Raw genomic sequence first — 18,101 nt, 5'->3', positions numbered from 1 at the left:
TTACATATTCTTATGCACTTCTGTAAATATTTCCCTTCTGTTCACCATATGCTGCATTTTGGCCACTGTCTACAATAAGAAACATACAACTTCCACACATTTCCATGTAGGGTCAGCAAAATCCCATCCTACAGGAATACAACAATATTTGTTGGTACTTTTAATTTGTGTTGTACAACAGAATATGATATTAACACCCCCCAACTCCCTCATTGTTTTTTTTTTCTTGGTTTCTTCTTGCACTCACTGAGAGGTGGGGTCAGCTGAGGGTCAGATCATCTCAGACCCTCAGCTGGATGTGGGTCTTCATGGATTAAAAACACACATCCAGCCTGTGTATGGAGGGTGTGTATGATTTACTTTTCCCTTTACATATGACTAAACTGTTTCCTAGACACAGAGTTCAAAAGGAGATTCATATCTGTTTCTTACAAAAAATGAAAGGACAAAAGCAGTTTACACTTAAGATCTTATAAATATTTATTTATTTTATTACAGCTTTGATATATGCACATGCAAGCTAAACATACGGAGAACATATAAAGAGGCCAAAGACAGGTTGTATTGTTCTAAAGCTCCTTTACAGAATTGTTAATCCGGAAGAGAACAACCTAAAGAAAAATCAGCAGGGATTTGTGTTTAGCTTTCAGCAGAGGGAAAAAAGAACATAAAAATAAATAAAAAGGCAACATGACAATTTGATCTTTGCTTTGCATGCCCCATGAACTGTCCGTTTTGCTCCACAAGCTCTGTCAATCTGGATAAACCACACGTCTGCTGGAGGGGTTTGTGTATTTGACGAGCTCCTTCACATCTTCACTGATGGTGAGACAGAGCCAAGGCTTCATCTCCAGATTCCTGCTTCAAAGTGTCTCTGGTGCCCATCCTGGCTGAGCTCTGTTCCGGAGCAGATGCAAAGAGGCAGGCAGGAACCTTCAGACTCAGACATGTGAGCCTGTGGAGCAGAGGAGCTCGTCTTCAGCAAAGGAAAGGCAGAGAACATCGATCTGAGGTTGAGGGGGTAACAGTGGTCATAGCAGCATAGCAGCAGACACAGTTAGTTCTATTCAAACACATCACTGAAACAAGACAGCTATTTTAAATATATCTAAATGTCTGAGCACTAGAAGTGTTTAATGAATATTCATTCAGTCGTCAGATTGCTGAGTCCACAAAGCAACAGTCAGAAAAAAATCCCTACATGTTTCTGTGTCGATTCAGTTTGGTCATGCTTTTAAATCATTGTTGGCTGTATCGGAGTCATCGACCCCAACACCTCTCTGCAGAGCTGGAGGGAACCTGAATGCTCTCTGGTTTTCTCTGAAAACAGAGAAAATCTAAACAACTGCAAAAAAACAATGTTGGATTTTCAACATCCTGTTAGGTTTCAACTTTGTTCCTCAATTCTTTAATCTGGGCAGCTTAAACTCAGCTTTTAAAATTAACTTCTGTATTTAAAAATGGTATCAGTAAAAACAGTCACACTTTAAAAAGCTTTTCTCAGTAAGGACTCAGCAGGATGAAGACATCTGTGTTTTTACTAGAGATGCAACATCGACCTGAGAGATACGGCTGTTAGCAGCTGGCCAGTATAACTACTCCAACTATTCACTGTTCAAAGATAATAAAGACAGTCAGATGTTAAATCTCTTTTTACAGCAATTTCTCCTTCGTACTTATAGCCTGATGCAGCCTCTGCTCTGGATTGCTCACAGCAGGTACGGTGGACCAAAAGGGCCATAATTCAGTGACCAAAAACATTCTTAAATAATAGTTCATATATGTGACCATTTGAATAAAACAGGCTTGCACACATAAAAAAAATCTAACATTTTAATAATAATAATAAAAAAATGAAATAACATCATTAGAATTTCCATTATTTTTATGGTAAAAGTAAAATGAATAATTTTAGAGTTTCTAAGTGGATACAGCACACCATGTATTTACGTATTTATATATTTGTCATCCTGACCCATTAAAGTCAATCAGTTTATGATTGGTCAGAAGTTAAACAAATCAAAGAGCTGATGAATCATTTCATTACAGACTGTAGCAAATCTGTAATTAGGGATGAAATTCAATGATCAAATGATTGAAAGTTTTTGTATTCTATAACTCAGAAATGCACTATATGCATTTTCATGCAGTCTAATTTAGTGTATGTAATTAGTTTAATTTTAACCATCACATTTGCAATATTCATTTGAATTTATTGGTTGGATGGTGGAAGTTTTGGTCGTCTATTGCCAGAAAGACTAAAGAACACACCTTTTTAATGCAGTTTATATATATTTTTGTAATTTTTAAAGAAAAATCAGAGTTGTTTAACAGCAGGCCTGAGCTTTTATAAAAAATGGCCCCCAAAATCTGATTGATGCATCATTCAGATTTCCCACATGCCTCACCAAAAAACCGCCCCCATCTTGAAGTAAAAACTAGAAATATCCTGGATATGTGTTTGGACTCGAGTGGCCCGGCTCCTATCACCTGCTTAGTCTCTGAAAATAAAGAAAGCAGCAGCAGAGTTTGTCCCAGCATTCAGGCAGTGACAGACCAATCTGCCCTGTTCCATCATCTGCTATTTAAACATCACTAAACCATGAGGACAAGCCATGGTAGTCAATACCTTGTGTACAGGATGGACTCTCTGGTTCAGAGCTCCATCCTGTTTCAAATGACCTTGAAATCGTTTTCATACAGTTTATGTATAGGATAAACATTAGCAGCAAGTTTGAGGTACCAACTTGGAAAAAACTAGAAATGCATATTGAATGATTTGTTACATGGACGATACAGTGGATGTTCTCAGTCACTTTGCTAGGCTGAGAACAGTGGCTACATAACATTCTGACACAAGTGAGGATGCTGCATGCATTCACACTCATCAAACATTAAAAACACTCCTTTTTAAAATCAAAGCAAAACCTCATAGTAAAACCACAAATTGTGGTTAAAACTCGGGGAAGAAAAGAGCATTTACTGAGGAATCAAAACCGACAGCCAGAAATCAGCTCAGAGTGATACTGCCACCTGGTGGCTTCAGCAGGCTCCTGCACTGCACTCTGCTCCAGCTGATCAACACACAGTCAGTCCACGCGTTTCCTTCAGAGCCAACACACACACACTCACAGCTGCACTGAAGATGAAACAGAACAGAGCAAGGCTGCAGAGCATGAGACTCACAGTCAGTCAGCTTCAGTCATGAACCCAACATTTCACATGTTCTTCCTCCTTCTCCTCCTCCTCCTCCTCCTCCCCCTTTACAGGGAGACAATCTTGCTCTCCACATGGACTTGGTTGAGTGTAGCAGTGCATGTGGAGAGTGTGTGTGGATGTGAATTCAGGGAGCAGTACACACAGGTGATGCACTTCCAGTGTGAGGGTCCGGATTTACTTGTGGAATCTGTGTAGGTAAAGGTTGGCGTCGTCAAACAGCGGGTTCTTCACCTCCATCTCTCCTGTCTGAACAACAACACAATTTAATTAACAAGAGACCATGCTTGCATGAATAAATATATTTTACTTTGCTTTTTCAAAAAGTGCAGTTTTGTACTCAATTTATTCAGAGAGTAAAATGCAGTTTATATATATTTAAAAAAATATGCAATACCTGCTTTGGCAACTGATGAAATAAAGTCATCTATTACCAACAACTTTTCATTGTCTACTGTGTTTATTTGGCTCTGATAAATATTATTATATCTGCTTAAAAACAAACACAGTAGCCCACCAGGAAAAAAAAGATCTATTGCCATCTTCATCTTCCTCCTGCACACTAAGACCACTAAAGGTGTCTTCTTCAGTGTGGGAGTTGAACAGCCTCACACAAACTTTCCCAGTCTCTCTTTGATGTCATTCTCAATAGATACACTTCTCTTAACCATAAAACTGTGCAAATTGAAGTTCCAAAAATAAATTAGCTTAATGGAAACACGCCAACTTCAAACAGAAAACTGCCAGGGAAATGCTTTTATTTATTTATTTTTTACATCACCCGAGTTACATGATCAACATTCAAATGCTACCACTGAAGCAACCACAAAAAGAAGACGACAGAAGGTGGTAGGAGGATTTGTATTTTTTCTAACAATGTGCAGCTGGCTCCACCAGAGCTCATCTGATGACTTGCTGGTCGCCACCATAGTTCATTTTCAACCATCAAAGTCCAGATAGCACGTTAAATGGTGTGTTTGCTTACTGGTGCCAGCCCAGGACACTCGTAGACGGTGAAATCTCCATCATTCTCCTCATCTGTCGATGTTCCTGTGTCAGGTGGTCTGAGCTCATCCCTGTGTCTGCATAGGTCAAACACCCAGAGTCATCCAACATGTAACAGAGAAAACACAGACCTGACAAGGCCGAGTGGGCAGGGACAGGAACATGAAGAAACAATGAGGCCCAGCAGGTGACTTACTGCTGCAGGGAAAGCATCTGTTGTTTCTGGTGCTGGTAGTGGTACATCTGGGCACTGTGGGCCAGTTTCTGGTCCCCAGGCTAAAAGACAGCAGAAAGCCAGATCAACAAGCTGTCAAACTATACAGATGATATTTTCTTTACAGGAGCATGTGTCTTTACTGCACATGCTGGTTAAAGGGCGGTGGCCTTATAAATACTTGCTTTATGCCTTTACGTAAGCAGTTGCTGGGGACATGAAGAAACATTAAATCATGTAAGCAATGAAAATCATTCAGACGTTGAGAAAGTTCGATTGGAGTTATCTTTCCATGTCTAGCAGTGGTAAAAAGCGGTTTGAAAGCTACAAAAGAAACTTTTCATAGAAAGAAACAAATAGTTATCTCACTGTCGACATGAGTGCCACTAAGACTTTTTTTTGATCATTTGTACAAGCAAATTGACATAAAACACATGAAATTCTAAGCTGCTGGAGCATAATTACACATTTTGCTGTGGAACTTCAGTGTTTTTATCCTCCTTCCCAAGTCCTACTCACAAAGTTTCCAAAGTTTTGGGTTTCACATGCAGGATAGTCCAACTTCTGAGCTTCCAGATATGCGTCTCTCACCATTCTGAAACCAGAAATCAAACATTGATGAAACACACTTGGAGCTGACACCCATCTTCTGACACATACAAAGATAGCTAAGCATGCAACAAATTACAGAAGTCTTACCTCACACAGCAGATTCCAGATATGACCAAGACCAGCAAGCATACTGTGATGATCACACTGGTCATAACTGAGAACACATAGCAACAGAAGATGAGAAGGAGGGAATGAGCTGCAGGTCTCTGACTGTCAGAGGAAGACGTGATCTCTGGACGCTGCAGCCTCCACACTGAAGACAGCAGTGTGGCAGAACCAAAGGTCTGCAGTGGATCAGCCCAGTCACAAGGCAACACTCACAAAGAACATCTTTGATCTGAGACACACAAGTTGAGCTTGTTGATGTTGTTAATGTTTCTTTAAGTCAAGAAGATGGATGTTTATTGGATGTAGGATTGATCCTGCCTGCACTGAGGATGGATAATCAGAAGGATTCTGCGTCTTTGCTCTCCTGCATCCATCCTTCCGCTTAAATTCCAACTACCTGCTGAATCAGGAAGGGGATTTCCTAGCAAAGCTCCTAATGAGAATAAAAACTTCATCTCCTGAAGTGACTGTCATTCTGAGCTCTCCTCAGGGTCACAGTCATTACTTCATGGCTAACAGAGACTTACTGAGAAACACTTGGTCATTGGGGGGGTAGGTGGTGATGCGGGGCTCGTCCAGCCGACCAGGGCTGTAGTTGGTAGTGGAAGGTGCACTTGTAGTGCTGAGTGTGATGCTCAGGCTGGTGGGCTGGTCTGTGGGGGATCCTCTGTGTTTGGAGATCGGCCTGATGAGCTGCTCTGCCTTCATGTCCTGGGAGGGTGGGACTGAGACACATGGAGACGAGCTTGGACCAAATCTAGAAGCAACCATGTTGAGGTGCGGAACTAAAACAGATGAAGACTTTCAGGTACCTGGCATCTTGGACTCGGATCTCTGCTCACTGATGATGCCCGACAGGATGTCAATCTCCTCATCCAGCTCAGGGTAAGCCCTCACCTTACCTGCAGCAAAGCAAAGGTTAAAATCAGAAATCAGTTAGTGACTGGGATTAACCCATTTTATGTTTGACTGGCCAAATTGCTGATTGGCCACAAACTAAAAATCAGACCTATTTTCCAATCAGAGAACCCATTAACAGATCGCACTGACAGCACTGTTTGGTTTGGAAGTTGTTACAACAGGAAGAACTTCCAAACCAAACATAGTGGTTTACAATTATAAACCATTTAAAAATGAATTAGTATTTAGTACAGAATCAAAGTTTAGCAGACAACAGGAAATTGAATGATGTTCATCCATCCATCCATCCATCCATCCATTCATCCATCTTCTCACACAGTGTGATGTCTCTGTCAAATTAAATTTAGGACTTATTAAGGCCTTTTGATTCTCCTAATGGTTTAAACCTAAGACAGAATGAATTGTGAAAGATAACTTGGGTAAATGACTTGAATAAATTACTTATTATGTTACCTATTCAATTAAGTTGATAAAGCTTTATTTAACAAACTGCATTTAAGGGTTTACCAAACTTCATCACCGTTAAAGGTCACCATGCATTCGGTTGGCTGCAGGTATGTTTAGTCACTATATAGTTTTTTACAGGACTACAGCCACACATGGTCTCTAACAGAGTTCTTATGTTGCTTTTATGTCACCTTTAAATGTTTCAGATCATCAAACAAGTGTCAGTATTAGTCATAATTAACCAAAGTAAATACAAAAAGTAGTTTTAAAATGATGATTTCATTTATCAAGATTAGAAAAAGCTATCCAAACCAATATAGCTGTTTAAAAATGTAATTGTTTGCATTGGATTAACCACTTCAGTTTTGGTTCTGTCAGAATCTGGGTTTATGAAAGTGTCTCTCCCATTGGCTCCCTGCTAGGAGCGGCCTGGAGCAAAGCGGCGCACCTGCAGCTTGTTGGGATCATCAGCCAAAGAGGATTTAAGGAACTGCCAGACCTCACCTCTCCACTGGATGATTACTTCCTCACGGTAGTCTCTAGCTCGCTAGACCTCCTGAGAAACTCTAGTTATTTGTGACCTTCTTGAGAAAACCTGAGCTTGTTGTCTGCTTCCCTCACTCGTTCTCTGTCTCCCATTCCCAGGTACAAGCCAGACCCCAAACTCGTAATCCCACCTGTAGCTCCGAACCTCACCTGCCTGCCCGCTCCAGCCCACAGTTCATTCCTCGGAGAAACTTACCTCGGACCTCCCGATTGGTTGCCTGGATCCAAACTGCTCCTTCCCCCCTCCCATTGAGAAGCCTTCCAGGAGACATAAGCTAATTTCTCCTGCTGTCCGATCAGACATTCTGTCCACCCCTCGCACGGTCATTGACCCATCTCTCCGCTTCCAGACGAACCCCGGATTTGGTCCAAAGGATCACCTGCAAGACAATTGTGATTTTATTTTGTAAATAAATTCTTAACTTACTGTTGCTTCCTGGGTCTGATTCTGCATGTGGGTCAGAAGCCTACCCTCGAACATGACAGAATCATCCGGTCAACAGTCTGACTCAGCAGGATCTCCGTTAGCAGTCCTAGTCAGACACAAAGACCTCCTAAACTCTCTCTCTAACCACCAGATTCATTAGAACCAGCGATTGGATCGTTTGGCGGAACTTTTCCAGGATATTGATAGTAAACTTTCTGCTCTAGGTCCACCTCCTCACCCAGCCGGCGCACCAGCCAGTGCAGCGGCCGTCCCGGTACAAGTTCCATCTCCATCCCGTTTTAGAGACGCTGTCTCTCCCACGCCAGAACCTTTTTCGGGTGAAATCGGCAGATCTGGGGTTTCCTTCTACAGTGTTCATTAGTCTTTTCTCGTTCACCCGAATCTTTTCCTGATGACCCCTCCCGCATCTCCTACATTGTTGGATTACTTCAAGGAAGCGCATTAAGGTGGGCTGAAGCCAAATACCCACAACAGACACTTTTGCAGAGTTCATTCACTAATTTTATTTCCGACTTCAAACAGCCCTTTGGATATGCCGAGTCAAGTTCTGAGATCACCAAGAAGTTATGGAGTTTTAAACAAGGAAATCAATAAGTAGCTGGTTTTGCAAATGACTTTCACACTTTAGCAGCCTCTTCTGGCTGGAATGATGAGGCTCTTAAAGGTGCTTTCCTCCAAGCTTTAAACAAACCACTGAAGGATGAATTGGCCTATCGTGATGAGCCTGAGACATTGGAGATTTTGATTTCTCAGGCTATTAAGATTGACAACAGGGTCCGAGAACGGTCCCGCTGTAAGAGATGGCCCCTCCCTGTTACTGCACCAATTTTTTTCTCCCATTCCGTCCTCTTCTAACAGCAGTTCAGATCCAGTCACAGAGGAACCCATGCAAATTGGCCGAGCAAGGTTATCACCTGAAGAATGCAGCGCTGTATGAAAATTGGAGCTTGCCTATATTGTAGCCAGTTGGGTCACTCTGTGGCTTCCTGTCCTCTGCAATTAAAAGGCAGAGTCCCCCGGTAGGCTCGGAAGTACTGGTGGGTGGAGGCAAGAAATTTGATTCCTGTGTTACACTCGCTTGTGCTCTTGTTGATAATCAGACCCATTTCCAGACCTACGCCCTGGTTGACTCAGGGTAAGAACAAAACCTCCTTGACGAGAACCTGGTAAATCAACTTCAGATTCCTGTTATCCTCCTCTCAGCCCCAATCCAGGTGTCAGCTCTTGATGGAAAGCCATTGCCCAGGTCATAAAACAAGGCCCATTAATCTTTTGGTTTCTGGTAACCTTTGGGAGACTCTTACCTTTTTTGTTTCCTTCCCCTCAGAATTCAATTGTCCTCAACTTCCCTTGGTTGTCTCTTCATAACCCTCATATCAATTGGCGAGAAAATAGGGTGGAGTCATGGAGCTCTAGTTGTCTTGCTTCCTGCCTTCAATCTGCTATGGGCCCCTCACGGCCACCATGCCCTGAGGAGCAGGTTAGCCCCTCAACTCTCTCAAAGGTACCTTCTGAATATCATGATCTGCACAGAGTCTTCAGTAAATCTTGAGCCTCATCATTACCACCACACAGACCCTACGACTGTACCAACGACCTCTTACCTGGCGCTCCACTCCCCTCCAGCCGTCTCTACAACTTATCCGGACCTGAAAGAGAGAGTATGGATAAATATGCTAACGAATCTCTTGCTGCAGGCATAATTCGCTAGTTTTCATCTCCTGTAGGTGCTGGGATTTTCTTTGTGGGCAAGAAGGATGGAACACTCTGTCCTTGCATTGATTATTGTGGTCTCAATCAGATTACAGTTAAAAACAAATATCCGTTGCCACTCCTCACTGCAGCTTTTGAACCGATACAGGGGGCCATCATGTTCACAAAACTGGATTTAAGAAATGCTTATCACCTCATCAGGATAAGAGAAGGTGATGACTATAAGACGACATTCAAAACCCCCCTAGGACATTTTGAATATTTGGTAATGCCCTTTGGGCTTATGAACGCGCCAGACGTTTTCCAGGCACTTGTTAATGATGTTCTTAGAGACTACCTGAAGCATTTTGTATTTGTGTATCTTGATGACATACTCATATTTTCCAGATCCCTTGAAGGCACAGAAGGCATGTCCAGTTGGTCCTTCAGCACCTGCTGGAAAATCAGTTGTATGTCAAAGCAGAGAAATGCGAGTTTCATGCCTCTTCCCTCACCTTCCTTGGGTTTGTCCTTGAGAGCGGGCAGGTGAAGTCAGACCCAGAGAAGATTCAAGCCGTTCTTGACTGGCCCACTCCCTCGTCCTGTAAACAGTTGCAACGGTTTTTGTGTTTTGCCAATTTTTACTGCTGTTTCATAAGGAATTATAGTCAGACTGCCCTACCACTTAGCAGTCTAACATCCATTAAGAAACCATTTGTCTGGTCCTCTGAGGCTGACAAAGCCTTTAATGATCTCAGGAAGAGGTTTTCCACTGCTCCCATTCTCACTCAGTCAAATCCATCCAGACACTTCATTCTGGAGGTTGACGCCTCAGATACTGGTGTTGGGGCTGTCCTCTCTCAAAGTTCCCCCCCAGACAAAAAGCTCCATCCTCGTGCCTTTTTTTTCCCATCCTTTATCTCAAGTTGAGAGAAATTATGATGTGGGGGACAAGGAGCTCTTAGCTATCAAATTAGCTTTAGAAAAGTGACGACATTGGTTAGAGGGGGCCAAACATCCCTTCAATGTCTGGACTGACCACAAGAATCTGGCCTACCTGCATGAGGCCAAGCGCCTCAACCCAAGACAGTCACTTTGGTCACTTTTTTTCTCTCGTTTCAACTTCATCATTTCATATAGACCTGGTTCCAAAAATGCTAAACCTGATCCTCTCTCTAGACAATTCTGCCCAGACCATGAAGAAACCATCGCTAACATTATCCCTCAGTCTTGTGTAGTTGGGGCTCTGTGTTGGGACATCCAAAGGGAGATTCAAGAAGCTCAAAGACTAGAACCAGACCCAGGGTCTGGACCTCCTAACACAATCTATGTTCCCGCCGCAGTCAGATCAAAACTCGTCCATTGGGCTCACACTGCTAAATTCTCCTGTCATCCTGGAATCAATTGCATGCCTGCACTAATTGTCATTACTTCTGGTGGCCTAATCCATATGCCAACGTTAAAAGTTATGTACTTGTTTAGTCTGTGCCAGAAGTAAGGCTGCAATCAGCCCCCCAGTGGGCTGCTCCAACCTCTCGCCAACCCTGGTTTCACATAGTTCTCAACTTTGTTACTGGTTTGCCATTTTCTAAGGGTTTCACTACCATCCTCACTCTAATCAACCAGTTTTCAAAGGCTTGTCACCTCATCCCATTACAAAAACTCCCCTCCTCGCAAGAGACTGCTCAGCTCCTCATTAAACATGTTTTTCGTCTTCATGGAACCCCCCTTAAAATCCTGTCTGACCGAGGTCCCCAGTTTGTTTCCAAGCGCTGGAAGGAGTTTGGGAGGGCATTGGCGGCCAGGGTGGTGCTCAGTTCTGGTTTTCACCCACAAACAAATGGCCAAACTGAGCGGCTGAATCACAAACTTGAGGTCTCTCTCTGCTGTGTGTGCACCTCTAACCCCACCTCTTGGAGTTCACAGCTACCCTGGATTGAATATGCTCATAACTGTCATGTCTCATCAGCTACTGGGTTATCACCGTTTGAATCTTCCCTTGGTTACCAGCCACCATTATATCCTTCACAGAAACAAGAACTCTCCGTCACTTCCGTCCAGCACCATCTCCGCCGATGCTGGCCCATCTGGGATCAAACCATCGCTGCCCTCAACCGCTCTGCATCTCAGAATCGGCACCTAGCTGACAGGAGGAGGATCCCTGCACCTCAATACCAGCCTGGTCAAAAGGTATGGCTCTCTACCAAGGACATAACACTGAAATCTTTTAATAAAAAGCTGTCTCCCAGGTTCACTGGACCCTACGAGATATCCTCAATTCTCAGCCCCACCTCAGTACGTCTCAAGCTCCCTAACGGTTTACGAATCCACTCAGTTTTCCACATCTCTTTGATTAAGATCGTTGTCTCAAGTCCTTTGTGCCCTCCTTCCAAACCCCCGGGACATTGATGGGGGGGGGCCCCACATACATGGCACGCTGTATCATGGGTATTTGATGTCGTGGTAGAGGTTTCCAGTACCTGGTGGACTGGAAGGGTTATGGCCCTGAGGAACAGTGCTGAGTCCCCCGTTCCTTCATCTTTTATCCGCAGTTGCTCCATAATTTTGAGGCTTCTCGTTCATCCTGGTCATCTTGGCCTCCAGGTGGTGGCCGTTGAGGGGGTGGGGGGATATTGTCAAGATCTGGGTTTATGAAAGTGTCTCTCCCATTGGCTCCCTGCTAGGAGCGGCCTGGAGCAAAGCGGCGCACCTGCAGCTTGTTGGGATCATCAGCCAGAGAGGATTTAAGGAGCTGCCAGACCTCACCTCTCCACTGGATGATTACTTCGTCACGGTAGTCTCTAGCTCGCTAGACCTTCTCCTGAGAAACTCTAGTTATTTGTGACCTTCTTGAGAAAACCTGAGCTTGTTGTCTGCTTCCCTCACTCGTTCTCTGTCTCCCATTCCCAGGTACAAGCCAGACCCCAAACTCGTAATCCCACCTGTAGCTCCGAACCTCACCTGCCTGCCCGCTCCAGCCCACAGTTCATTCCTCGGAGAAACTTACATCGGACCTCCCGATTGGTTGCCTGGATTCAAACTGCTCCTTCCCCCCTCCCATTGAGAAGCCTTCCAGGAGACATAAGCTAATTTCTCCTGCTGTCCGATCAGACATTCTGTCCACCCCTCGCACGATCATTGACCCATCTCTCCGCTTCCAGACGAACCCCGGATTCGGTCCAAAGGATCACCTGCAAGACACTTGTGATTTTATTTTGTAAATAAATTCTTAACTTACTGTTGCTTCCTGGGTCTGATTCTGCATGTGGGTCAGAAGCCTACCCTCAAACATGACAGGTTCAGTTTTATTATGGCCTGAATAAAACACCACTGATTACTGTCAAACCTAAAACAAAGAAATCTCATAGGCTGGCAGATTTGACCTGAATTCCTTCTCATCCAAACCCCTTTCAATCCTTTAGTGGTAATTAGAAAATATGGTTTGAAATCAGGGCTTATGTTGGGAAGCATGCAGTCCTAATCTCCGACTGAAAGGTTCTGCTGTCAAAAACCTCCAGGATGTACAGACCTGCACTGCTATGGCTGAGGAAGGTCAGGCTTCCCTCCATGGATTGTGTTCTAGATTTTGGCATAACTTCATAATGACATGTCTTTGGAGAGTAAATGAACTGAATAAACACTAATTACTCAGCATTCAGAGATCCAGGAAACTCTCACCTTTTGTGTGCAATAAGACACATTACCATTAACTGTTTAAATCTCCTTATGCCAGCTGTTGTTGGTATCGAATGTTCTGTGTAAATAGTCAGCAACTAATCCCACACAAAGTCTAGCAACATGCATGTTATACTGTAAAAGTATTTCCCACATTAGAGGCTAAATAGCTACCTCTTTGTGTTTCAAACATAACTCCTCAGATATTTATGACAAAGTGCTACACATCAGGGTAAAGAAGAGGGAAGGTGACATTCTCAGAAGAATAATGCTCAGAAACAGCAACATGTTCTGTCTGGACCTCAATCTGACTCAGCAAAAACTGAAATAATTCAACCTGCCAATAAAGACAAAAGAATTGCAACAACTGGGGTTGCTTTTAGTTACATTAGAAACCCCAGTTGCTAATGTAACTGGGGTTGCTAAATTTAAAACTTGGTTTACTTCAAGTTTTAAAACCATAATATTCAGCTAGGAAAGAAAGAAATTGTGTCTGACTTGTTGCCAGCAGTTTTCCAATCATCTACCTTTAGCAGCCTGAGCAGAATGATGAAGATGTCTTCTCATGTCAACACAGCGGCCATGATGATCCTCCACCAGAGGGTACAGGCAGGGCCCGCAGTGTGAGCTGCCTTGTCGGCAGAAGTGCCGTCCTGCTCGGGCACAGTCCAAACTGCGAGGACATAAGTTAGAACCTGAGGAGGAAGACACAGCACAGGTTGGACATGCTCAAATGTCTCAGGTGCTTATGTTTTAAATTGCAACAACACAAACAACTGTGCTTTTATTTAGATTAATTTATTTTTGCTAAACTATTAATGTTACAGACCCAAGATTATGCAAATGGTAGAGCTATTGTTATTTATCTGTTGTGCTTAGACCTTCTTCCTTGTCAGTCAGCCTCCTGTTGTGCTTAACTGATTGTTTGGTGAAGGAGTGAAACAGTTTTTCTACCACAAAATTAAAGTTTATATTGACATTTTTTGTATGAAGTCAATGCAGAGAATATTTCTATTTAATTTTTTTTAAGTAAAGAAAATATTCTTTTTGAAACCAGAAAACTCTCCGCGAGTGCTTTTTATTTTGAGTGAGTCGAAAACCTCCTCCTGAGAAACTACTCTGGCATTTTTTGTTTTTTGGACTTTATTATGATGCAAGAGTAGCCACAACAGCTTTATAATAATGATTCTAGACATTTTTTTTAAGAAACAGCCATTATTTATGCTTTCATTGAACCAACAGTTGAAAAGAAAGTTCTGCACCAACTGTATCACCAGTGTTTAGGGTCTTACAAATTACACCAATTAGAGTTCAGCATTATGATCAAGCATGCAGAAAAGTATGATTATTTAAAATATACAATAAAAATGTAGGTATTTCCTAAGCAGGAAATGTTTGAAATAATGTGCCAATGTTATTGGATTATTAAAAGATTAACTAACTAAATGTTTACCTATGGAAGAGGATTAGGAAAAAACCCCCTCAGAATTCTGACTTTAATCTAAAATAAAACATCAGTTGGTGTTAGCCAAATGTTAAGGGGCCCTTATCCTATTCCATGGTTTACCACTTCACGATACTTTTTCACACTTTTATCAGTGAAGTATGACTGCCCAATAGAAATAAAAACCTTTGCTCCCTTCATGAGACTATTTACTTATAATTATCGGTCTCAACTGATTAAACATAATGAACAGCTTTAAAGTACTGTACATTATTCCTTTGCTCTGGATTTATGAGCAGCAAACGTTAAAAGAATTATTTCACATTTATTTTTTTATCAACCTATTTTTAGCCAGAGTTGGTGCTTCACAACTTGAAGCACCAACAGTACTTATTATTTACAGGACTTATTAATTTCTCTTATTTTGTATCGGATTGTAAACTCATATTTTACAAAACAAGCAAAGATAAAATGTTTTCATAAAAATTTATTTATTAGAATATCAAACAAGCAGATAGTCAGCCCATATTTGGGGAATTATGAAAAAATATTCCTACAATTTAAGTTGATAAAACATGAGGAGACAGTGGCAGGTCAGCAGGAGAATCACTGGGAGATTCTTTGAAGCTGCATCCAAACCTGGAGCTGTGGCCTCTCCTCCTGAACAGCTGCCTGCCTGGAACAATAAAAAATAAATAATAATGAAGCAAGTTCACACTGCACATAAGAAGCCAGTCGAAGGGAAGTGTATATTTCTTTCTCTCTCTCACACACACACAAAATAATATGCATTTACAAATTAAAAAAATTCACAAGGGAATATTAATAATTGGAATTGGAAGAAAACAGTGTGTCAAAGTTTAGAAGATACTAATATCTTCAGAAGTATCGAAATCTCCAGAGAAGATTGTTATATTTTGATACACGTATCAAATGGTAGATATACAAACACAAACACTTCATATTGCACTTTGAGCCGCTAAGAACAGGTAACAAGCAGCGGAAAAAGACAGAGTGACTTGATGAGATCAGGTCGCAGTTAGTGGGGAAGTGTGTCAGCCAAGCCTGCAGCTGTCCAGCCATTTTAGTGGAGCTAGGCTGCTCCAAAAGAAACTTCATTTTGGATTAACTAAGTGGATAGATATAGCTATAAGGGCTACTTTCTCACCTAAAAACATCTTAAAGCACTTTTTGTGACAAGTTAATAGTGTACTCACTTCTATTTACCGCTGCTGGCGCAGTGCAATGGAGGCCATCTTGTTGGCTCAGGTCTGGAGAAGAGACAGGTATGGCTGCTGCCTGCTGTGGAAAGCCCCCAGGCTCTGGCTTTTCAAAATAAAACAAACTGAAATAAAAACTCAGGCTACTCTTCTTGAGTGACCAAATGTCCGTGAAACGATCAAGATTGTCTGTCTGCAGTCTGTATAATGTCTAAATGGCTCCTGTGTAAGCGGCAGGGCTGGCCCAAGCCTCCATGGGTTAGGGTTAGGGTTAACCCTGAGCAACATGTGGTTTTGGGGCCATGTTAGCAGAGCTATGCTGCTCCAAAAGAAGCCTCAGTTTGGATGAACTAAATCCAAAATAATTATTAGCATTATTTTTGCTAATAATGTGGATTGCTGCAATCAACAGTCAGATGATCAGATCATTCATACACCTGCTATAAACTTATTGCAGCTCTGACAGTGCTGTTTACATTATATTCTATATTCATGTGTCATATAGAATGCATTTATTGGCCAGCCAATACTTGCTTGTGAAGCCAATCTTATCCACTGATCTTATCTATCTCAGAAAAGGTTTAAAAATCAGCCACGGTCCTCGTCTGCTCTGCAGTGAGAGGTGTGACTGACCGGCCCACCAGGTCATGTCTGCATGTTTGAAGTTAACAATATTCACCCCACTGTGACTATTGTCACTCTTCTTCCTCTTTCCTTTCTCTCTCCCTGATGGATAAGTCCTTTTTTGTGACATTGTTTTGCTAACTTATCTTCTGCCGGTGCTTTGGAGGTTTGGATGCTCTCCATTGCAGCTCATATAACTGGTGAAGCTGCACCAGGGCCCCCCAAGAGCAATTAATGTTTTTACTTTTCTTTTTGTCCAAATTTTTGCCCAGGGGCCCTAAGTGGCAGTTTAGTTTGCATATGCTTTGGGTTGGCCCTGGTAAGAGGGGCAGAGAGAACTTCTGAGTCAGGTCACTTGTCTAATTAGTAACAAACAAAACTGAAACTGAGCACTCGTTTTCTGTTTTTTCCATTTTCATTTTGTGCACAAAATCATAAATTGGATAAAAGTTCGGTTCAGTTCGGGTCCGATTTCTCATCTTGGTTTAATAAATGAAAAAAAACTAGTCTGTTTTTTTTTTTCAAATGAAAATAAGAACTGCCTGTCATGTTCCGTGTTTTTCTGTGTGTTTATTTTGAGTTTCCTGTGTCTTCGTGTTGTCCTGTCTTCCCCTTGATTGCTCCCAGGTGTTTCTCGTTCCCTAATTACCTCCTGTGTATTTAGTGTCACCTGTGTCTCTGTGTTTTGTCGGGTCCTCGTCGTTTGTCGCATCATTTCTGTTTGCCTGTTTGTTTGCCAAGTATAATTTCTGTTGCTACCGGTGTGAGCCCTGGCTTCTGCTCAGCTGTGCCACCAGAACTTTATGGACTGTTTGGAGCATGACTTATTATTAAAATTACCATCTTTCACTACAACCTGGGTCTACAGCGTCTGCCTCACCACCTTCACCACCGCACTTCATGACACTGCCTGTACAAAGATCCCGATTGACTAAAGACTTTCTTATGCTAAGAGGTGTTGTGTTGAAAGAAAAAGTCAGTAAACTTCACTGTACAGCAAACAAAACTGGTTTATGAAGCTTCCAACAACACAGTAGAATTAAAAAATGGCAGCCCTTCCATCAATCTTCTTGCTACATCAATAAGTCCATGTAGGAGCTATTTCTCTATTTTCAGTTAAATCTTAGAATTTTTTTTTTTTTTACCCCTCCAGGGGGTCTTTTTGTGGGCTCTAGTGTCCCTTATATGATAGTAGGCTGACAGGAAACGGGGAAGGAGAGGGGGGGAGTCGAACCCACGACAGCTGCGTCGAGGACTCAAGGCCTCCAAATACAGGTCGCGCTAACCACTACGCCACCACGGCATGCCCCAAATCTTAGAATTTTGATTATTTTTATTTACATGCTTTCTGGTTGATCTATAATTAGATTTTTTGTTTGATTTTAGTTATTTAGAATAAGTTTGCTGACTAGAAATTTGTTTAATTAGTTAATTTCAGTTTGGGACATGGGTGTTTCACGAATAAATACATAGGCATTAAGGAGTTCTTTATGCAGATGTGGGGGTCACATGGTTTTTTTAGGAGCTACTTTGACAGTCAGTCTATACAGCCAGTCTAGTCACCACTCAGTCAGTCACCCGGTGAGACAATCAAGTAGCCAAACAATACAGCAAGGGCTCCTTTGCTTGTAAAATGTTTTACCTGCAACTGTGGAATAAACAAAGAAAGAAACGGAATTTTTGACTTTTGATCTTTTTGGAACTGCATAAGAAAGAAACCCATGGTGCATCAAGTGGCTATTTGAGTTGAATTACTTCAAAAACCTTGAACTCTTAGGTTTTTTTGACAAATAGTCACTACAGTCCACCTGCATACTTATCCCTGCCTTCTCAACTTAAGCTGGCCAATCAAACTCCAGCTCTTATCACTGCTCCTTTATCCACCTTATTCCTGGGTGGTTTACTGTGGAAATTATGGGTCTTACTTCC

At 42.1% G+C, this 18,101-nt stretch overlaps 1 protein-coding gene across 2 annotated transcripts in view; it reads right to left on the bottom strand.

The window, feature by feature from the left end:
- Positions 1 to 455: 455 nt before the first annotated feature.
- LOC116729163 (neural proliferation differentiation and control protein 1) overlaps positions 456 to 18,101 on the bottom strand; it is a 29,751-nt gene continuing 12,105 nt past the window's right edge. Inside the window, exons 2-10 of one of the 2 annotated variants that reach the window (XM_032577530.1) lie at positions 13,412 to 13,579; positions 5,968 to 6,057; positions 5,683 to 5,880; positions 5,135 to 5,201; positions 4,955 to 5,030; positions 4,418 to 4,497; positions 4,202 to 4,298; positions 3,398 to 3,465; positions 456 to 955 (exon numbers count right to left, since the gene is read on the bottom strand). In XM_032577530.1, the coding sequence (XP_032433421.1) occupies positions 817 to 955; positions 3,398 to 3,465; positions 4,202 to 4,298; positions 4,418 to 4,497; positions 4,955 to 5,030; positions 5,135 to 5,201; positions 5,683 to 5,880; positions 5,968 to 6,057; positions 13,412 to 13,579 (983 nt within the window). In that variant the 3' untranslated portion in view covers positions 456 to 816. Of the gene's footprint in view, positions 956 to 3,361; positions 3,466 to 4,201; positions 4,299 to 4,417; positions 4,498 to 4,954; positions 5,031 to 5,134; positions 5,202 to 5,682; positions 5,881 to 5,967; positions 6,058 to 13,411; positions 13,580 to 18,101 lie in introns of both variants that reach the window. The other variant, XM_032577531.1, reaches the window with a different exon arrangement.

The sequence above is a fragment of the Xiphophorus hellerii genome, chromosome 12, assembly GCF_003331165.1.
Source record: "Xiphophorus hellerii strain 12219 chromosome 12, Xiphophorus_hellerii-4.1, whole genome shotgun sequence".
Taxonomy (NCBI): domain Eukaryota; kingdom Metazoa; phylum Chordata; class Actinopteri; order Cyprinodontiformes; family Poeciliidae; genus Xiphophorus; species Xiphophorus hellerii.
Note: the sequence above shows the minus strand (reverse complement) of the source record. Positions and strands in the feature narration are given on the sequence as shown.